The sequence below is a fragment of the Olea europaea genome, chromosome 7, assembly GCF_002742605.1.
Source record: "Olea europaea var. sylvestris chromosome 7, O_europaea_v1, whole genome shotgun sequence".
Taxonomy (NCBI): domain Eukaryota; kingdom Viridiplantae; phylum Streptophyta; class Magnoliopsida; order Lamiales; family Oleaceae; genus Olea; species Olea europaea.
Window position 1 is genome coordinate 24464708 of NC_036243.1, and position 24314 is coordinate 24489021.

At 35.5% G+C, this 24314-nt stretch overlaps 1 protein-coding gene across 1 annotated transcript; it reads right to left on the bottom strand.

The window, feature by feature from the left end:
* Positions 1-118: 118 nt before the first annotated feature.
* Positions 119-9004, bottom strand: LOC111397539 (trafficking protein particle complex subunit 6B). Its single transcript, XM_023024521.1, has 4 exons — positions 8675-9004; positions 6033-6150; positions 5727-5955; positions 119-376 (listed from the first exon to the last, which is right to left on the bottom strand). Exons 1-4 carry the CDS (start codon positions 8824-8826, stop codon positions 348-350), a joined length of 528 nt encoding a protein of 175 aa, XP_022880289.1. The 5' UTR covers positions 8827-9004; the 3' UTR covers positions 119-347.
* Positions 9005-24314: the final 15310 nt, after the last annotated feature.

Sequence of the window (24314 nt, forward strand, 5' to 3'; positions counted from 1 at the left end):
AAGTCATTTTTCTTAAGGAGCTGCCCCATCCGTACGATACGATACACCAACCTATTTTGTAAACTAGTTATGGTACCAAAGTATGGTACTCATACCCTGACTTGTACACCACCAAACATGGATTTTGGCCCAAAATAGCCGCTTGAAAATTCAATTTAGCATACCATAGAGAATGTCTCAACCACTATTAATCAAGTTACCCTTTGCATATGAATAATACACCCAAATCATCTTATAAAAGGGAAAATGCTCAATTTATAGTACTCCCCTTCGACTTTCAAAAACAATAGTATCAACAACAATTCTGCTTTGATTCTGAGTAGGAGAAAACTAACATAAGAACCTCATCAGACCTTTATACGGACCATGAAGGAACCTGTCATTGACAATAAAGAAAAAATTAGGAACTTCACATGGAATTTATGTTAATTTGTGCCAGTGTGCACATGCATAATCTGCTAAATGGAAAGACATTTACCCAATGGAAAGCTATCACATTTGTAACAGGATATTGGTGTCATTGGTGTTTAACTTACTCAAGAACCAGATAAATGGAAAGAATTTTTCTTAGAAGGTGTTCGGTTTAAAGCAATTCCATCCTTCAAGATCAATAATTCCAAAAAAATAAAGTCTACATTCCCCGTTTGGCCCCCATTTTTTGGAAATGATAATGCGTGGAATAGTATTTTTTTTGAAAAATGAGTGATAGAAAAAGAAAAAAAAGTTTTCAATTTACATATAATATTATTTTATAGAAGATTATGTGATTAAAAACAGGTGAGAGAAAAATAGAATGTAATGGAATGAAAATTAATGGAGACCAAATGGGAGCTAACAAGGTTTAAGAGTTGTGCCACAGAAGTCAAAAGGTGTTGAAAATGTGATACATTTGAGAAACTAAGTGCGCCAAAGTCCAAGGAAGAACTGATATTTGAAACAAAAGCGGATACCTGTGACTGTTCACAACAAAAATTATTTGTCCCCTTTCCAAGGGCTTGAGCTTTTATTGCGATAGTTCAAATGGTATCGGGAACCACAAGAGTGTTTTATTCCCCTTTATGACATATTCCTTCCTAGGGATTATAAAGCATTTATTTGTTTTATCACTAAGAATGCCAAAAGAAATTTCTGTGAGGCTTAGCAGAACTGAAGCAAAGGTCAAAAGGTGTTGAAAATGTGAGATATACATTTGAGAAACTAAGAGCGCCAAAGTCTAAGGAAGAACTGATATTTGAAACAAAAGCGGATACCTGTGACTGTTCACAACAAAAACTATTTGTCCCCTGTCCAAGAGCTTGAGCTTTTATCGCAATAGTTCAAATGGTATCGGGAACCACAAGAGTTTTTTATTCCCCTTTATGACATATTCCTTCCTAGGGATTATAAAGCATTTATTTGTGTTATCACTAAGAATGCCGGCTTAGCAGAGCTGAAGCAAAAAATTTAGTCTAGGTCCTGTTTGGTGGAGGTTAAAATCAGATTTTTAATAGATTTTGATAAAAGTTGATGAAATGTGTGGTTGAAAAGTTGTGGATCTCATAAAATGTGAGGTTTAAAATTAATTATTGATTTTAACTTAGATTAAAATCTGAATTTTAATTCGTACCAAACAAGAGCTAAGTCCAGTTATCTGTAAATACCTCTTCCCTTTCAGACTTAGCCAAGCAGGCTACCCTTTAAAAGGTCTACATAGGATTCTTAAAAATCTGTAATCGAATCATTGATTTTTGGGCCACTATCATATGATTGGTTTGTCCAATTTGTTTCCCACTTACACTCCATGCACGTCATCAAAAAATTAAGATTGTAAATGGCTCTTTGACTACGGTTGCTGGGAAGGGCACAATCCCTCATCAAAAAATGTTACTCTCACTTTCATAGTCTTGTCCTTCCTCTTATGGTATCTGAATGTGTTGCATTTCTTCACATTTGTAAGCACATTATAAGTTAGAAACTAGGTCTTTGATGTGCGTCTTTCTATGTTATTCACCTACATTACAGTTATATACGTTTTCGTTCCATTGAATTGAGTATGATTACCAAGAAGTTAATTCAGGCCTTAATGTTTACCTTGAGTGTAACCAAACAGAATTGGGGGAAGCTATGATGAGTGCAACGTACTTGTTCAACTAAATGCCTTCTAGAGTTTAAAATTCGCTAAAACCTTCACTCTCATGGTCTTGTCCTTCCTCCTATGATATTTGAATGTGTTGCATTTCTTCACATTTGTAAGCACATTATAAGTTAGAAACTAGGTCTTTGAGGTATGTCCATGCCCTTGTTTGGTACCCATTTTTCTCAAAATACATTTTTCTCTCTCTTATTTTCAACCATACACTCTTCAATAAAATAATATTACACGCAAAACTAAAACTTTTCCTTATTTTTTAACCACACATTTTTCAACAATCACCATTACAAAATGCATTTTTACTATGAAAATGAGAAATAAACATGCTCTATCTATGTTATTTTTTGATAGGTGTCTATCTATGTTATTCACCTACACAACATAGTTATATATGTTTTCGTTCCATCAAATTGAGTATGTTTGTGTGATTACATCTACTATGCCAAGAATATCGATGAATCCGACTATTGCAATTGCTCATATTAACTTTTTTTTAGCTTCTAAGGTCTACTTATTAGTTTAAGATCCCTCTCACTAACTGGAATTTAAAAATTAGATCTGTTTCGATCATTATGGGAATGGCTAAGGCTATGAACATATAATTTGAACTTCAAGTCGATTCCATGATTATAAGGTCATTCCATACCAGACCAAACTGGAACAAGGTTATTTACATTCTCAAGGGGTCATTTGGGCGTACATAAATAGATATTATATTTACATATAGATCCTTATATTGTTCCATTCCATTAAAGATTAGGAATAAGTGTATTCATACCAGCTTTTTCCATATCTCTTGTTATTTGTGACCCTATTCACTTCTTCGAGCTTCTATTGAATCAAAATATAGGAAAAACATTCTCTAGATAACTCATATTGAAGCAATTGGATGACCAACTCTGGCTGATCAATAAAAACACCCACCCTTGTCATATACTCCATACATTACACTAGATAGATATCATATTCATGAAATAGGATTTACTTTCCAGATGCCTTGGTAGTGAAATGGTAGACATGCCAGTCTCAAAATCTTGTGCTAAAAATCGTGGATGTTCTTCAAGGTATAATATTGAGACTGCTTTTCTACTGGAAAATATGCTACTATGAAACACAACTTTCTTTGTAAACATGTTTTATTCTACCAAATATCAAATTAGTGTAAATGATCAATCTCAGGCTGTTCTACCTAATTAATCTCTTATAATCAGTTCTCAACTATCTTACTAGTCCTTTCTAATCTTTTATCAGTCCTTCAAGTTCTCACTCAAAATAGACAATATTTTCCAATCTCTAAAGATAGATAGAGAGGCTCAAACGAGTTGTAGGTATATTTATAGATCTTCGGAGAGCCTTACCTCAAAAACTAGCTGTTGAAGTTGGAGACCTCAAATCTATATAAACAACAGACCGAAAACACATATTTTCAATGTGAGATCCAAATCTCATAACTTGCAATGAAAACCATGACACACCACCGAGATCCCGCATCCATTTCAAACTGGCTCTGCACTAGCCCAAGACTAGTCCCAGACGAACACTGCTATGGTTGGATGGTGCCACTCAATTGCAGAAAGACATGGTGCCTGCTCTAATACCATTGTTATAAATCATGGGAGAGTCATACCTCAAAAACTAGTGGTTAAATTTGGAGAGCTCAAGTCTATATATAAACCACTCTCCGAAAGCCCATACTTTCAAGGTGGGATCCAAGTCCCATAATTTGCAGTAGGAACCATGATAGTATAATCTAAACAAAGTAAATAAGGACGGGAAAACTTCTCGTCGCATTGCCAAACTACTAACATGGACTTAGGGATTCAAAGAAACACAAGTAATCTTGATTTTATTTTACCTTCTTATTCTGATATTTATGGTCGTGTACTCATCATCCAATAATTTGTTTGTCTCCTATCATTGATTTCTCAAGCCTTTTATCAGTAATCTATCTCACGTGGATGTTCCTAAATGTACTCAATAAACTTAAGATCCAAAGTGCGGAGAAGCAATTCCTGAAAAGCTGAACGTTTTACGCAAAATCAATACCCAAGAATATGTGAAACTAACACCGCAAAAGAAAACAGTTGGATGTAAGTGGGATTTCACAGAAGCGGCATGCTGACAAACGATGAATAAATGCTAATGGATTCACTCTGGCCAATGAAATAGACTACCAGAAGATAATTGTGCCAATACAAAGATGGATTTTATGCTGGTAATATTGCCCTCAGCAACTAACCTAGAGTAATATTTGCATCAACTGGATGTGAAGAATGCATATCTCCATGAAGTAGAAATATTTGCAGATGTCCTCAAAGTTCTTAGGTAATTTATGGGACAACGGTGTTCAGATTGAAACTATTTCTCTATAATTTAAAGCAATCTCCATTAATTTGAAGAGTTTACAAAATTTGTTCATAAGTCGAATACGCACAAACCACAAAGCAAAGGTTACAATACACTATTCCTCAAACAACTCAAAATTGTAAAGCTACCATTCTAAGTGTAAATTGATGCTGTTATTATGGACAAGGATCTGAAGAAATTTGAAACATCATCTTGCATGTAAATATGAGTATAAAGATCTACAGTGCCTAAGGTATTTCTTATGTATTGAAGTTGTTACATCTCAAATAGGAATCTGTGTCTCAAGAGAACAATATGAATCTTTTGAAAGATGCAGTTATATTGGGTCGCAAGCTAGCTAGAACTCCCAAGGATATGAACTATGAACTTGGGACAGCATTAGAAACGGAGATAATGACAGATATCAAAATCTTATCACCAAGATTATTATTGTGTCACAACAAAGGAGACATTGCCTTAGCAAACTGTAATTTGTTACTTTATGCACTCTACTCATACAGGGCCAAAAAATAATAATAATAATAATAATAAATAAATTAAGACCTTGCGTTGCTTAAAATGCTTTGTAGATTTTGTTTTTTCTCGAAAAATAATCGCATGAGCATGGAAGCATATTGTGATCCAATCTAGGCTGGCTCCATCATAGACAAGTTGCCACACTTTCATTGGTGAAAATATAACAACTTGAATGAGAATTCCGACAATGCTCCACTAAGACCATATCTTGATGCCATATATGGGATTTTACGAATAAGTTTAAAATAACCCAAGAAACCTTATAGCATCCTAGGTTACCAAAAAACAGGCCAATAAGTTTGGACCAGTGACAATTGACAAATCCCAAGAGAGAAACTAATTAAGAAGTGCACACATACTGGGTTACATGTGCCTGAACAAGTCAAGGTGTAAGCCTTGATAAATAGCACTCAAAGCATAAGCTTTGAAGCTCTTAACTAAGGCTTCACATGAGGCGCAACTCAAGGTGGAAGCCTCTGGATCTATTGAAAATGATGAGCCAAACCCGTCATCATACTCATTTTCCATATGATCCTCATCAAAATCCACAGCAGAATCCTTCCTAAGCAGGTATATATATGGGAAAGACTGAAGTTTAGTGGCCTAATAGTTTTTAATGGTTATTGATATGTAATATAGCCAAGACTGTCTTTTCTTCAGAAAAATATTACAAAAGCTTAACTCTGGCATTTAAATAAAGTTATATACTCACAAGCAGGGAGGTTCGATATATCAGCAGAAACTGCACATGGTATTCCCAAGTTTGAGAGTGCTCCCCTTATAATTCCACAAGGAAAGTAAAGATGCATGCCGGTTGCTTGCGCTGCTCTATTTTCAGCCATTGCAGAAGGGTCTTGAATAGAAGCAGATGCATCCCGTGATGGATCAACTGACATGTGTGCTAGCCACCGAAACTGATTGTCTTGCAATACAAAAGTACCCTGCAGCGAAAGATAACCCAACTCATCGTCATCTTCCTTTAATTAATCTAAAATACAGTTCAGATACTCGTACATACTCTATGATTGGTCTTTAAGTTGTCTATTTGCTTCTTGAAGAGTTCAGACCAAAAGTCCTTGCAGATAAACTTGATAGCCTCCAGGTGATCAGTAAACCTTGGCCCATCAATTGTGTATCTGTCAGAAAAGGCATGACATCAGAATGAGCATAAACATCAGAACTTGAAAAGCTGGAAATCGCCAAATTTGGTGAATTGAAACATCAAATATTCAGAGAGAGATCCCAACTTTATTTCTCGTGCAAATTATTTACTTTAAGTACAATGGATAAAGTTATCATTCAACTAAATTCATGTGGCTGCTTCACAGAAAAGATCAGTTTTTACCACCATTCTCATAAGAAACTCAGAAAACATATATTCACAGGAAGTGCCAAACTACCGTAACAGAAGAAACAGAAAGTGAAAAAAATTCAAAAGAACAAAATCTAATAAGGACAAAAGAGGATTAAAAACAGAAGGAATTACTCAAGTCAAGTGCACATTTCTATTGAAAAAAGTTAGAGGATACACAAGCATAGCATCTAGCAATAAACTGAACAGAGTAGCAAAAAAGGATTCATGTCTCCAACTGCAAATTTATAGGGAAAAGGCCTAGATTTGTATATAAAAGCACAATGTGTCTTGTGTATCTAAGAAGAATTGAGATACGTTTCCAAATATTGGGAAGTACTTGTACAGGATGAGAATAATTGCTCTTTTCCTCTTTTATTATTTTTAAGAGGGACAGCAACGAGGAGGTAGATACGACTGAAAAGAATATGCAGCATAGGAAGAGCCCTTGTGTGCCGTGTTACATTTTTGAGGTGATTCATGGTTTATTTCAGTTATGTTTTGTTGTCTGATTTATCTGTAAATATTTACACTTCGAATATAACTTGTACTATATTTATGAGTCAAAGTTTACAATTTTGGTACAATTTCTGAGGTCAAAGATGCCAAACTGTTATCCAGAGCTGCGCAGAAGAACAAGACATATGAAAACAGTGCAATAGTAGAGGCAACTTCAACCAAAAACATACAAACGTGAAATATACAACCTGAGACAGCCCAATGATTGGTTGGACCAAAGTGCTAACGAAAATACCATCATGCATCTTTATTCGTACTGAATCAATATGTATAAACTAGTACAAGAAAGATATGCTGATCTAGTCACTGTTGAGAATGCCAGAAAGATTAGCAGTCTGCATACAACATACAATACATATGCATGTCTTAGTGTGTGACCTAATGTTGAGAATAAAAAATCATCCAGCACCAACAACTATTTCTTTAATCGACAAAAAGCAGATAAAAAACGAAACATTACCAAGATTTGCTGATATATTTTATGGCGTTGAATATTATTAAAGAAAGTCCTCTCTGTAAAGTATGTAATTTTCATTTTGCAACATTCACCTAAACCATTTATCTATAAGTAATCAATAGGAAAGTTAGTATAAACCTTTTAATGATACGACATTATTCCATCACTTGGGTATCAGATTTAATCAATCAAAATACCATTCTCTCATTTAATCATGAAGCATAATGGATTAAATGCTATATAGTAGAGTACAATAAAAAAGTAATGGCAAGAAAAGAAGCTCATAAAAAGAGCTCAAAACGGAGACGGGGTATAATAATACGCAACTCTGATTGGTGGTCATCTTGAGAAGTATACTGCACTTAGAAAACATTACTGCACTTTCAATGCCACAACATGATGATTGCTTGATGCTAGATTATATATGGTGACGGATTTATGAGTGATGGCAGATGTAAGCAACACATAACAATTCAACAACAATGAACCGAATGCTGTAACAAGAATAAAGAAAATGATATGTTGAAACTCTTATTAATTATTGCTTTATGGTATAGGTAGAATAACAAGAAAGTAAGAGCAAAAAGTGTTATGTCAAGATCAAGAATGATTTCTAGAAAAGCATGTTGGGATAGGATACTTGTTTATAATTATTTGCTATCATTTGCTTCTGGTCTTTGCCTTATTCATCCACCCTTCCTCCACCAAAGGAAACAAAGACAAGGTCAACCCTATCTACTGCATAAACCGCAATGAATGGTTCATTGAACAAGTATAAGAACCCAATTGGCCACCTAGTTTTACTTTATTGCATTGGTAGAACAGAATACCTTTTTGTAATTATTTTCTCTCATTTGCTTCTGGTCATTGCCTTACTCACCCACCCTCCCTCCACCAAAACATAGAAGAAAAAGGCCAGCCACCTACCTACTGCATGGATCGGAAAAGTACAAGAACCCAATTCGGCAGCTAGTAAAAAATGCAGTATGCTAGGAGTAGCTTCGCTAAACTACTTACGCTAGTGAAAATTTACTCCACAGATCACAAATGAATGGTTGTAAACAAGTATAAGAAACCGATGTCGGTGCTACAGAATTATCTATACGAAAAAGCACTGAAGTAGTTTGTGTTGTGAAAATGTACCCACTTATTGCGTAACTCCCTCTATGTTTAAAATTTCAGACAGAAACTGGAAGCCCAATAAATCCTAAACTGCCACAGCTCAAGTACCATTTCAAATCAAATTTTATCTGTGGCATATATTAATCAAATGAAAATGGACTGAAATCTAATTAGTAATTGCATAAATCGAAATAGTTGCAATGAAATTTACCTTTCTGAGAGTTGGTGACCGACCTGAAAGCCAATAGCCTCGATCCTTCGGGCAGCAAGCTCGGGCTTGTTGGCATAAAAGCCATTGCAATAGGAAGAGACTATCTCCGTGAGTAGACTCTCCAAACAGCTCTCTGATACCTCCCTTCCCATTTCCGATTTTTGCGTAACAGTGACTCAGAGGGTGATCTTAATTCTTCCGTATGGCAAAACGTTGTTTGGTGGGAGAGCGAGCGAGCGAGCGAGCGAGATATAGATGTTTGGTGAGATTAAAATTAATTTTTTTTTAGTAGAATCTTTGATATGTGCGATCCAAAAGTTATCCGATCTGCGAAGATGGGGTTAATTATATGAATGGTCATTGAACGATATTAGTTTGTTATATTGAACTTAAAAACATAACTCATTGATCACTGAATTTTGTCAAGTATTATTACTTTATAATCAAATTATAAAATATATCTCAATGGTCATCAAATTTTGCACTGTGTGACCCTTCCGTCACTCAAATGGAAAAATTCGTTAAGTCCAACAAACAGCGTCAACTTGAGTGATGAATAGGTAACACAGTGCAAAGTTCGATGACCATTAAGATATATTTTAAAATTCGATTATGAAGTAGTAATATTTGACGAAATTCAGTGACCATTGAGTTACGTTTTTAAGTTTAGTGACTAAGTAGTAACATAGTTCAAAAATCAAATTGACCTCAGTTACATTGACACTATTTGAACATTTTTGTACTTTTATTTAATTTTTTTTCAATTTCTTTTAGTGTTCCAATTGTTTATCTTTCAATCTATTTATACGGAGTTTGAGATACAGTGAACTGATATCAGTTAATCTAAAAATCAAACGTACTTTTTCACCGTGATGGATGAATATTAGCAATAATTCTATTTTTATTTAATTTATATGTCTCTGATTTTCTTTTTCTTCTTTTTTCCCTTCATTATCTTTGATTTCTTTTTTCATAGAGGTCGATTTGAGAAATTTAGCTCGTGTTTGATCTCAATTTCGAGGGATAAAATGAATTTTCGAATAGTGTATTGATGAAAAATGTGTAGTTAAAAAATAAGAAAAAATTTTAAATTTGCGTTAATATTATTTTATTGAAGAATGTGTGGTTGAATGATGTCAAATAATTCAATTTTGAAAATATATCTTAATGATCACTGAACTTTGCCCTATGTCACTACTTAGTCATTGAACTTAAAAACGTAACTCAATGGTCATTGTACTTTACCAAGTATTACTACTTCATAACCGAACTTTAAAATGTATCTCAATGGTCATAGAACTTTGCACTGTGTTACCCATCCGTCACTCAAGTTGACGCCGTTTGTTGGACTTAACGGATTTTTCTATTCGAGTGACGAATAGGTAACACGGTGCAAAATTCGATGATCATTGAGATACATTTTAAAATTTGATTATGAACTAGTAACACTTGGCAAAGTCCAGTGACCATTGAGTTACATTTTTAAGTTCAGTGATTAAGTAGTAACATAGGAAAAAGTTCAATAACCATTCATATAATTAACCTACGAAGATGTGATTTAACGCCTGTTTGGAAAGGATTAAAATCTAATTTTAATTCAACAAAGTCAAACAATTAATATTAACCACATCTTTTATGAGTTCTACAATTTTTCAATCACACATTTCAAAAATTCATATCACAATCTACTAAAAAATCTAATTTTAATTTCCACCAAACACCCTCTAATATTGATTGTTTGACTTTAATTTAGATTAAAATAAAATTTTGATTAATTTTAATCAAAACCAAAATGGGTACAGTCTCAAATAAGGGCAATGTCAAATTTTGGATGTATTTGTTTTTATGTAAAATTAGGCGATGTTTGGTTCTGATTAAAATTTAATTTTAATTTTTATCAAACTTAAACAATCAATATTAACAATATCTTTTATGGGTTCCACAATTCTTCAACCATACATTTCAAAAAATTCTATCACAACTTAAAAATTTTAATTTTAATCCCCACCAAACATCCTTTTAATATTATTATGATATTGCTTTTTCTTGTTCTTTTAGCTCTTGTTTGAGTCAAATTATTTCCATAAGAATTAGTATATTGATAAAAATGTAAAGTTAAAAAATAAAAAAGTTTTGAATTTACGTGTAATATTATTTTATTGAAGAATATGTGATTGAAATGTTATCAAATCATTATTTAAAATGTATTTTTTTTTTAAAAAATAAATGTAGGTCAAACAGGGCCTTAATGTCTCCAAAACTAGGAAAATAGTCTTGTAGTAGCGCATTTTTTTGTTGACACATAAAAATTCAGCCCAAATCGAACAGCCCAGAGAGTAAAGCCCTATTGGAAGATCTCCAAATCAGATAGCCCAAAGAACGAAATCCAATTGAACGAATCAAGGTGAATGCCCAAATAAGGAGTCCAATAGTGCGGTAACGACATCGTCCAAGTTTGCAAGTCGCTCAGAGTCTGAACGAACGGTCGTCCAGAGTCTCGCCCAAATCTTCAAGTCGCCCAAGGTATCAGAAAACACAACGCATTATGATGCAGTTATTGAGGCAGTTGCTAAAGTAACTTTTATCACGTTCCACGACTCAAGGGGTTCAATCGAAAGCGGTTGAACGATGCAAGATAATGGCAGCAGTTAAAAGGACAGTTTCATGACAAATGGCCACTACAAAGAAAGTGGGTAGTTATAGGGCGATCAAGCAGTTTTTTAGAGCAGTTAATCACAAAGGGATCGTCTATGAAGTATAAAAGGGAGAAAGAACTTAGAAGCAAATGACCGAATCCAAAACTCTCGAACAGAGAATATGTAATTTTCATTCCTTTAGCTTTTAGACTTAAACATTTCCTTTTTTGTAACTCGTGTGCTTGCGCCCCTTGGAGGCACGTTGTTTTCCGTTTCCAATTGTAAAGTTCATCGCCAATAAAAAGAACACCCATTTTTGGGACTTTGTCTCAAGAGGTTTCGTCCCTTACACAATCGTCTGATCCTCTTTAATTGTTAGCGAATTAACACGCGCGAAACATTTTGAAATTCAAAATTTCTAATCTTCTCAAGTGAAAAGTAAGATTATTTCATGTTTTGATGCTAATAACTGAAAAGTTATAGACGAGAGTTTATATTTTGGGTTCCTTGACTTGAATTAATAAATTTTTCAAGATTCTCTAATTTTTGAGTGGTGAATTTAAGAAGTGACATTGGTGACTTCCATTCTATAAACAACTAGTGATGGCAATGGGTCGAATCGAGCCAACTTGGCCCTTTAACCCCGAGCTCGGATTGGGCTCGTGGCGAGCTGAGCCGAGCCCAATAATTGCTCGCGAGCTCGTGATTTTCTAAAAGTTTTTAAATTTTTTTTTTTATACATTTTTTGACAAGCCCGCAGCTCGTGATTTTCTAAAAGTTTTTAAATTTTTTTTTTTATACATTTTTTGACAAGCCCGCTCATCAAAAATGGCTCGAGGGCACATGGCCCACGCTCAGCTCATGGGATTGAGCACCCTACTCAGCTCGGGCTCAAATGACGAGCCCCAACCACCTACGAGCCAACGAGCCGCTCGATCCTTTTGACATCCCTATAAACAATCGTGAAAGTACCTTTTGAGGGCATATATTAATGTTCATATGCTTAAAATTTGAATAAAGAATGTAGGAATATAAATAATTCATAGCAATCTCCTTTGACGAAATCTTATCCTTACTGCAATAACTAGTATATTTAATTAGAAAAATCATACCGATTTATTTTGAAGTGCATTTTTAATTTGAGTTTAAGTTGGTGTTTTGGAGAATTTTTGGTCAAGTCAAGGTCAAAAAATGATACATCAGAGGTAAGGATAACGAATTATCAAGCTCTCATATCACCTCGTTCCATCAGACAAATGGAACGGGGATGAAAAATATGGTCTACACTCCTAAATTGTTCCAACACTTATAGTTTACTTTATTTGATTTTGTTATTATATTGTTATCTTTAAATTGTATTTAAACACAAAAAAATGAATAATAAATGAGGACCCTCGATCATATATGAATCTTTACCCTGAAAATGAGAAGTTTTCCACTTAGCTCCTATTTGGCTCTCATTTTCTAAAGTTGAATGATCTGCTTAAATTTTCATTACAGCTTGGGATAACATCCATAGAAATAATGCCAACAGGAAGTCACTCATTTAAATATATAGGGATAACATGATGGAAAACTGAATAATATTTAATTTTAATGAAAATAATTTTAAAAAGAGAAAAAAAGGAGGAATTAGGAGTGAGCTCCTTAATCTTTAAATAGAGGTGCCATTGATACAATGAAGAACTAGAAGTTGTAGCAGCTAATCCTTTTATAATAAAGAGAGGTGAGCTCAAATAATTGTCTAAGTGGCATAATGCATGGTCACATTTGACTAACAATTGCTTGGTTTTTCGTCACGTATTGCAGGATGCTATTGAGTCAGGACGAATTACGTTCGACGATAAGAGAAAGATGGCAGTGGACGAGAATCCTTTCCCACAGCCACTTGGGGTAAACATGGTAACATCTGGATTCAAAAACAAGTTACCAAAATTCAAGTTAGTCATAGATGACGGAGAAGAAGATCCTAAACCATATCCCAGTGTCTTTGAACGTATTAAAGGAAAAGAACCAAAAAAGGACGAAAACGTCCTGTGTGCAAGGTGTAAAGTGCAAGATGTAAAAGGGAAGTAAATGGAAACACGGAGAAACCAGAGACATGGCAGCATCCTCGTCGCCCTGTTTTCTTCCCAAACGTTCAGCCTGGTAGAGGACGAGGTACATCATTCTATAGAGGACCGCCTTTTGAAAGGCAGTTCAGACCAACAGATGTTGGAAGAACATTTAGGCCGCAACCTCGCCGGCCAAATGTATGGCATTCATTCCAGTACACTGCAGGAAGAGCAATACCCTTCGATGAGATGACCAGGACTCAACAAAGGCGTTTCCAGCGAAACTACGGACGAATGATGAGGCAGCAACAAGGAATGCCACACCCTAAAGCACCTCTACTACTCAAGGTAGCCAATCAAAACGTCCTAAAGAGTAATAAAGAAACTGGTACAGATGAATCAATGAAAGAATTGCCAGCTAATAGATGTTGGAAGAACATTTAAGCCCCAACCTCGCCAGCCAAATGTATGGCATTCATTCCAGTACACTGCAGGAAGAGCAATACCCTTCGATGAGATGACCAGGACTCAACAAAGGCGTTTCCAGCGAAACTACGGACGGATGATGAGGCAGCAACAAGGAATGCCACACCCTAAAGTATCTTTACTACTCAAGGTAGCCAATCAAAACGTCCTAAAGAGTAATAAAGAAACTGGTACAGATGAATCAATGAAAGAATTGGCAGAGACCTCTTCTGGGAGATCAAAGTTTGAGAGAGATAAAAGGGATGAAGAAGATCCAGATGAGCCCCTTGCTATCCAATTCGGTACGTTGCCTTCTGTCATGGCCAATAATTACCTACTGGCCAATGAGTTTAAAAATAAGGAAAAAGAAGAAGAGAGGGAGGACAACGAAGGAGAAGCCTGCATGCTGGTGTGTGAAGAAGGCCAGACTTCTGAAGAGGCCTACAACGATGAAGAGGACGATGGGATGACAGACATTGAAGAGGAAATTGATCTAGAAGCAGAAAGGAAAAAGAGAGGAGTATCGCGCAATACTCTGTTTAAGCAATTACATCAAAAGGGAGTCCGCGAAGTAGACTTATTGGGGGAGCCATCTGGGCGTCCTTTCGATTTCTACGTACTGTATGGGACACCCAAAAGGAAGAAGAGAGTACCTCGCTCTGAGAAGTACGGGTCACCTCCAAAAATAATGCCTCCTCCCACAGGTTGGATAACTGATGAGGAAGCAAAAATGATGCCTCCTCCCACAGCTTGGATAACTGATGAGGAAGCATTAGAAAAAAGCAAGAAGGAGATTCAGGAGACAGAGGATCAGTGCGACATACTGCACGTCGACCTATCACAAGGGGATAATTCGACAGAAAACAAGCAAGAGGTAGAAATAGAGGCTGCCGAAAAGGTTGTTTTTAAACGGCCAGCCATGAAGTTGACAAAACACCTGAGGCCATTATACGTTAAAGCTTTAGTTAACGGCGTCCCAGTGGCAAAAGTGCTTATCGACAATGGAGCAGCTATAAACACCATTCCATCCAGAATGATGAGAAAGCTCGCAAAGACAGAGGGTGATATGATTCCTACAGAAGTCATTCTCACCAGCTTCAATGAAGGAGTAACTTCAGCTAAGGGAGTTATGCCATTGGACATAACTGTAGGAACGACTACTAGGACCACGGTCTTCTTTGTAATAGATGGTCCTACTAGTTACAACGTGCTCTTAGGAAGGGATTGGATACACGGAAGTCGATGTATACCCTCGTCGCTCCATCAATGCCTGATTTTTTGGAATGACAAAGGCGAAGCAGAAGTGGTGCAGGCCGATCATAGGCCTTTTATCACAGAAGCAAACTCAGTGGAAAAATTTATGTACGAAGGAAACTATGGACCTGTCAGAGTGGTGCAAGACGGGGAAGAAACTCAAGTTGTCGCACAAAGCGAAGAACCATTCTCAGTGGACGCACTCACTGAGATGTTCAAACAAATGAGGCCAAATATAGTGGCCTTAGGAGAGCCAGTGATTAGCAAAAGGATAATCAAGGAATCTTGAATGGATTCTGAATTGCAAAAGCAAATGGCGGATATTCAGGCCTTCAAAGCCAGACTGATGGGTTTCAATAAGGAATGCAATGACAAAGCAAAGGAAGAGACTGCCCTAAAAGTGTTGAAGGACAAGTTGGCAGTATTCGAGTTAGAGCAAAGCCTTGGCCGAGAAATCAAAAAAATGGGAGGAAGTACTTACGAAAGAACTGGACGACAAAGTGATGCGGATTGCCAAGCCTGGATACGCTCAAGCACAAAACCCTCTGATCAAAGTAAATATTGGCAATGAAGGAGAAGATCACCCAACGTTCATCAGCCAGATGCTCGACCAAGAGCCATCCTCGCCCTGCAATCGTCCATTTTGGCTTGAAGTTTCCTCATCTGAGCAGCCAAGTTAACCATCAAGGAGTCTTCAATCATGACTTCGGAAGAGATTTCTTGCAACTCGTCCTTAGCCTTGTTGATCTCCAAGCACAGAGACTCTTTCTCGGCTACGGTTCAAAGATATTGAGTACGCTTGGCCTTTAGTTCAGCATTCTTGGCCAGCATAGTAAGGACCTCGGAGTGAATGACCTTCAACGTCGCTTTAAAGTCCGCAGAAAGATTGAGCGACGGAAGCGTCAGTGCTTGCTCTAATTTCGCACTTAAGAGTTCAAGTTCATCCTTGTGTCTGGCAGCACTAGCCCTTCCAATGTCCATGTCCATGAAGGACACGTACTCAAATACCAACTCCTTCAAGAACTTCAAGTCCTCTTCTGAAGAAGCAGCAGGATGATCAGATGGATCAGGGCGAGGCATATGGACCTGCCCCCAGGAAGCGAACAAATCCTGGATAGAACGAACAATCCTGTCAGCATCCTGCAAAGAAGACTGCCAACATTAAAAATATTCGTTACAACGAACAAGTTGGAAATAGGAATGGGGCAAAGAAAAAAACTACCTCGTCGACAATCGTAGAAGATGGCGCACCCTCAGCCAAGCTGGCCACCAACGACTCATCCATTCGTGAGTACTTCCCCTTGTCCAAGCGAGAAGACGTTGCCACAACGGGCGGACTCATAGGAGTATCTGCAAAGTTCAAAGAGCAACCAGTCAGAAACCAATAGTACNAAATAAAAAACGTTAGTTCCATCTTTATTCCACTCACTATCCATTATGGACCCTGCAAAAACCCACGAAGAAAACGAAACATACGACGAAGAAGATGAACATCCATCAAATATTGGAACCTACATTCAAGGCTCACTTCCCCAACCTGTGTATAGTAAGTGTGTTTCCCTTTTTTCCTTTTTACGGTATAAAGTTCTTTGATTATTAAGCTATCGGTTTCGATTATCTTCACGTAGTGGGAAATTCGAAAATTTTGAGTGATTTGATGACTTCGAACATCATGTACTATGTAATATCTGTTCTGTACATGTTCATTGCTCGAACTGAAAAGGGTTAGGGCATAAACTTTCTTTTTTTGTTGCTTTGTTCAGGAAAAATTCAAAATGCTCCAGCATATGACTTCATCATGGTGGAATTTTATTTGAAAAGATGAGAAATTTCATGTATGAGCATGGAAAAATAAGTTATATAAACTATGTTGACCCTGATTTCTTCTAGACAATGCCATGAAGATGTTAGGATATTTTTGATAAAATCAAATATCTGTACAAGATGAAGTAAAAGAGAATGAGCATAACATCATTCTGGTTGTTTAAAGATTCAGATTTTATGAAAATAGTGAAGTGGCTTGGTGATAATAGGATAGCTAAACTATATTGCTTGCTTGGTTGAGGTTTTAGAGTTGCCACGGGATGAAATAGAACAGAAGGATGTTTAAGTGGTTGACTATGAAACTGGTGAGGAGTTGGTAAAGGTTTAGAAGTTTGGAGTACATGATAAACCAGTGAATGAGCAGTAGCCATGCTATGCTATTGAGATTTATGATGAATCAGTAGAAGGTAATGACATGTACGTATTTGATAAAGTAGATGACATGGAAGCAAATGAAGAGGAAGTTATCTTTACAGGAGATGACGTTGAAGAGACTACAATGCATGAAATAGAACCTAATCACGGTAAAACTAATGTGGGTATTGGAGATGCAGAGCATGAGAATATGTTATGTTCATTTTTTATAGGGAAGAAATTTGACAATATCAAGATTCTAAGGACTGCAGTAGTTCATTACTCAGTTAAAAATTCTAGGTAACTAAGATACGTGAAAAATATGAGGAGACAGTTGAGAGTTCGATGTCAAGATAACCACCCTTGGGTTCTATATGCATACTAACAACCACATAAGAGTCCTAGAATTAACATATTGAGATATGAGGACACATGTACCATGGTGTGGCAAAATAAAAGGGTTAATTCAGGTTATCTGGCAAAAAAAATACGTAAGAAAGTTTAGGTTTGATCTCAACATTCCAATGAGCAGTTTTATGGATACTATAAAAAATGACTGCAAGTATAAGATTTCAAAGCATCAGTTCTACAAGACAATATCTAAATGTACAGAAGTTATTCATGGGATTGTTGCTGGACAATACAAAATTTTATGGGACTATAGTGAGGAAGTAAAGAGAACAAATCTTAGTAGTACAACGCTGATTGAAAGTTCAGGTTATACTTTTAAGAGATTGTACATTTGTTTAGGGGCTTGTAAAGAAGGGTTTAAGGATGGGTGCAGACTAGTTGTTGGGTTGGATGGTTGCTTTATAAAATCTGTAGAAGGTTGGTAGTTGCTAGCAGTTGTTGTCATTAATGGTGAGAATTGTATGTTCCCATAGATGGGCAATCGTGCATGCTTAAAACAAAACAAATTGGCAATGGTTTATAGAGTTGTTGGTTGATGACATAGGAATGCACAACCCTTGAGCTTGGACATTCATTTTCGATAAACAAAGGGATTTTGGTGGATTCTATAAGTCAAACTGTGAATGGACGAAGCAAAGGTGTTGTGCTAGACATCTATATAGAAATTTTACCTTGGCACACAAAGGTCTAACCCTTAAGAACCTGTTTTGGGCTACAGCAAGAGCAAGAACAGTGTCAGAGTAAAGGAGTGCAATGAATGAGTTGAAAGATATAAGTGAAGAGGCTTACAACTGGTTCATTGGAAAACCTCATTCCCAGTGGGGCAGATCCCACTTCAAAGAGCATTTGAAATGTGATATTCTTCTTAATAACTTATGTGAGGCATTCAATCATTCCATTGTTGTTGCTAGAGACAAGCCCATCATCTCAATGCTAGAGAAAATCAGGCATCAGCAAATGATAAGAATGAATGCAAAAGGGGAATCAACACAGAGATGGGATCATGTATTTGGGCCAAGAATTGTGAAAATCATTGAGAATGACAAGTTTGAGGCAAGGTATTTGAAGGTAGACTATGCAAGTAATCATAAGTTTAAGATAAGCAACAGAGATGGATTGATGAGGAGCGTTCACTTGACAAAACATGAGTGTGCGTGCAAAAAATGTCAGCTCACTGAAATACCATGTCTCCATGCAATATCAGGCATGCTTTAGAGGGATATTAGCATATATGCTCCCCAGAGATCCACCCAATGTCAGGATCTAAAATGTGGCCAGAATTGGAAAATCACCCTCTCAATTAACCGCGAAAGAGAAAACAAGTTGGCAAACCCAAAAAAAGAGAAAAGAGGTCACAGACAGAGCCACTTGCGTGAGTTAAGATGGGAAGGACTGGAATGAAGATGACATGTAAATACTGTGGAGGGTCTAGACATAACAAAAGAAGTTGTAAGAGACATTTACCTGGTGAAGGTAGTTCATAGCAACAATCACAACCAACCATACAAGAAGAGTCCCAAGAAGATACACAATCAAGATCAATGAAGGGGAAGAGAAAACCGCATTCAACATAAACCTCCAAGTCACAGATGAAAAAGTTCAAGAGTAGAGGATCGAAATCTCGAACATCATGTGGTTTCTCTTGTATAGTTAGTTTTTTTTTTCTTTTTCTTTTTTTTAAATACCATGATTTTTGTAATGTGAGCTGGAAATATGTGCTTCCATTGCTATTATTTTGTAGATTTAACTGGAATTTCTGATGGAATTGTTAGATGTTTGAAGAATGTTGATGTTGAATTTCTTGTATTATGCTGGGTTTTCATCAGTTTTTCGAATTGTATTTGAAAAATCTAAGTGTGGGCGATTAGGAATTATATAGAAATATTTGATATTTCTTCTGTAAATGTTACCAAACGTTTGGTACTTTCAGTGAAACTTTTACAAAAGGTTTGGTACTGATTCTATGAATCATTACAAGGTTTGGTACCTATGATGCACCATTTGCAAATACTCTTTAATTCTATATTAAAGAAATGGCAGAAAGATAATGTTGTCACAGGGAACTAGCATTAAGGCAACATTAAATACAGAAAATGGGGCACTTCATTTCAAGGAAAAAGATACTGCACAATTAGTTATTTTATATCTGCATTTCACAACATCTAATACAAGCCCCCACGTCAAAACCCTAAACACAAATTTCTAAAGCTAAATACCCACATCTAGAAACCGATTCTAATACTTAGGAACAAACCCATTTTGCAAACACTCCATACACAAATCCAAAGAGCCAGATCTTCCACACATTTGGTCTTGTTGCTTGAAGGGTGTTGATTTCAGCATCCACTTCCCTCCTAGCCCGTAGTAGGCCAAGAATCACTTTCCTCAATCTCTCACACATTAGAGGGTCACACCATATAACATGTGCATCTACTCACACCGTGGCTAGGGATAAAAATGGTTCGATTTCGGTTTCGGTTCGGTTCGGTCAAAACCATCACCAAACCGTCAAATCTTTTGTCATACCATAACCGCACCATAACCATATAAATCAGTTCGGTTTGCATCTCGATTCAGCTCGGTTCAGTTTCGATTCGATTCAGTTTGGTTAATAACCACTAAAATAACTTATTTTTATGGGTCCATCCGTCAAATTGATATAAAACAATTTATGAAAAAAGAGTCAATGAAAACAAAAACACAATATTTCAAACGAAAATGTAAACATTATCCCAAATTCCAATTGCAAAATACAATTTTAAAAACCAATATTATGAATATAATAATACTAAATTTTTCCTTCATTCTTGATTCTTGTGCATTGTAGTTACTTAATTCATGCTCAACAATTCTTCATTATTCCCCACAACTCTTACTAGCATATGTCAGCACTCAAAATTGATTCCTATATAATAAATAAGAAATGTAAGTAGAGAATACAATGATACTACCTAATCCAAAATGGTTTTAACTATGATTTAAATAAAAAAAATGTTTCTCTTCGTCAACTTCCTCCTCAATAAATCTTGACATCCCTAATAAAAGAATGATTTTTTTTAAGCAGGTAATCAGTTCAATTTCGATTCGATGGCATAAATACCATACCCGTACCGCCACGAACCGGTTCATTAAAATCAAATACCATATCCGTCCCATTACACCATCGATTCAGTTTTTTTCACCCCATTCGATTCGGTTAACTGAGGTTTTCGATTTTAACTGTTCAAATTGTCATCCCTAACCGTGGCTTCGAGGACAAGTGAGAAATCTTCTTCTTGGGTTCAGGTTCATCCATGAGGTCTTCATCTCCACTAGGAAACCACACTTGCATACATTCATCTTCATGTGCGTGCTAACTTTTTATGACTACCTGCGGGGGAAAAGGTGTGAGGTATTATAGTGGTAAAAAAAATGGAGGGAAAGGAACAATGAAATGTATAATAGGAGGGAAATATGTGTAATGCCTAGATTGCCCTTTACTTATTTGGGGAAAATTCTTAAAAATATCATTACTAGGGTCAATTAACAGTTTTTGTGGTCAAACAAACAGAAACCGTCATTTTGGACTGGCCCTGCGATTTTTTTAAAGGTTTGATGCCTTTGGTGGCACAAATGAAAGGTTTGAGCCAATCTGCTAATAAACGAAAAGTTTAGTAAGTGAGACAATAATATAGTTATTAAATTTTAATTAATTTATTTATTTTTAAAAGTTAAATTATTCGAATATATTTGGTAAATCAAGGTCTTTATTGTTTATCATATTCCTTTGATAATCTTATTTGCCATCTTCTTTTAAAATTAATGAAATTTCGTGAAATTTTTTATTTAATGTATTGAATTCTTAAAAAAAAAATTAAATGGGGCGGGCCCTTGTTACCCATCCCCACCTCGTTATCGAGCCAATTACCAGATTAATATTGGGTATGATCGATTTTTTTGTCATCCTTAGGTCTCAAAACCATTCATAATGATGGCAGTAGAATTGTTAGAAGCAATAGTAGCAACAACAGAAGAAGAAGATCTGGGCTTAGAGAAATGTTTAGACCTAGTAACTACCCATTTAGGCCTTGGTGGTTGAATGGGACTATTTTCAAGAATATGACTATTTTTCATGGTAGTATTGACACTCAATATCGAAAGATCCGAGAGTGAGTGACCATTTTGGGGGACAATATTTACAAAACTTTATCTCTATTTTGTGGTAGGAGGGTCTAGCATGAGTAATGGCAAGAACAATTTCATAAGTAGCTTAAGATAGTTAAATCCAAATAGGTTGTACCATAGTTAAAAAAAAAAAAAAATATCACTATCTTGTTTTAGATTATGCACATTAGTCCACAATTGATAATAATGAGTAAGGTCAATAGTTTTATACCTGTTAGCTAGGAAATCTCATCTCTCTTTTGCGATATCATAAGTGGCAAATTGAATATAAATCAAATGAACAAATTGTTTCGAAACCAGGTGATGATATGATGGTTCTTGCTATCCTAATCTTCAATAAGATCTTCATATTTTTCATCAGTCTTATTGATCCCACGAGTGGGTTTGATGAGATCACCTATAACAATGCTCTAAAGTTTGCACCTATAAAAGAGAACTCTTCATTCATTGAGCCCATAAGTTGTAGTAGGAACTATTCACAGTGGTGGCAATATGTTTGGAGATTTTAGTAACAATTGAAGAAGATATTTTCGCTTTCTTTATCATAAAGCCAAAAAGTAGAGACTTAAAAAAAATGAAGTCACAAAGGTAAACCCTATTCAAGCAAGAGAACCTATGATATAGAAGTAAGATACAAAAAATATCTACATGATTGGGGGGTCAGCTAGAATTCCTATAATTAAGCAACCCCACTAATTCTTGTACAAACCCACAGTTATGCTAACAACGTCAATGTTAACGTCAAAATAACAAAGACTTTTACACGACTTAAAGTTGGAGGACAGAATTGTCGAGTCATTAAAATTTCTCTTTTGAGCAATTGAGAGTCACATGTAACAATGACGATCTCAATAACGTGGAGACCCAAATTTATATATTTAAAGAAGTTGAGGTCCGGACCTCAATATTAATGGTTGGCGAGTCATACCTCACGTAAAGGTTAGGGGGCTTAGTCCTAAATTTTGAAATAAATAAACCAACACCCGACCAATGTCATATATGCTTGTCAAATAAGAAAGAAGTTTAGGGTATAAATTGTTAACATGCATCTATTGTTGAGAAAAGTCATTCATCCATATGACTTGCACAAAACTAGTGTAGATAGATCTAGGGGTCCCTAATAACTCGTGGATTTACAAGAATTTCAAACTTAAAAATGCACGTAATAAACTCTTACACAATTTCACCATTTTTTTTATAAGATTCTTATTGATTATATGAAAATCTATTAACGTTCATGAAATTCATAATTAATTAAAATATCATTTGAAATTGAAAAAAGTTCAAACAAACGTTTTTAAGCATCTTCGTGTTTAGATTTAACTACAGTACAAGTTGAATTCTTTTTTTGTTATACAATAAAGATAAACATAAATGTTGTTTGCACCATCTCAAGTGGATTTAAGTTTGGTCCAAGCTAAATTAATTAGAACAGTGTTACACTTATACAGATATTTTACAGAATACAGACAGTATTGAAGCCCACCCCCATACAATATTCTCACGAGGCTTACTCCCATGTGAATGCCCTGTAGATCATCTGTGAAATTATTTCCCATTAAGAAAAGGTTACTAAGTTTACATGGACAATTCCTTAAGGAGACGTATATAGGGATGTCAATGGATTGAATTTTGATCGGAATCCAATATGAATCCTATGAAATTTAACGATAGATGGATTTAGGACATCAATCCGATAATCCAATTAAGATCCGAATTTGATAATCCGTTAACTAAATAGAGCAAATATGGATATAGATCAATCCAATCCAATTTATTATAATGATATAATATATTTTATATATTATCACATAATTTTATTTTATTTTTTCATTTTGAAACTTGTATTATATTTAAACATGATTTTCAAATAACTAATAATATTAGATAATAGTATAATGTTGTTAATTGAAATATATGAAGAGATTTAATTTTTTATTAATTAAAATAAGATAAAAATAATAATTAATTTATTTTATAAATTAAACAACCAAAGGAGCCAACATTAAAATTGTTTCCATTATTTTCAACTTATCACTTCCCACATCGGATACTCACTAAAATACCATCAAATTTACAATCTATAAATAAATGGGCCAAGAAATAGGATAAAAACTATCTAAGCCTTTTAATTCTAGGGTTAGAAGTTTATTAAAACTTTTATTTTTCTAATTTTTTCAATTTCGGATTGGGTTATCGGATTGGATATCCAAGAACATGACGGGTCGGATATGTATTTAACAATCAAATATCCGTCAGATTATCGGATCGGATAAGATAATTTTCTTAGCAAATCGGTTCGGATTTGGTCATATCTAATCCATGTCCGATCCATTTACAGCCCTAGACGTGTATTCAAGTTCTGACTAAGATACTAGCTTGAGATCAAGATGAATCATTGATTCCAATCTAGTGTTGATAAAAATAGAAACGAGTGATCTATTATTTTAGAACACCACAAGTTCTTGACCGCAAATC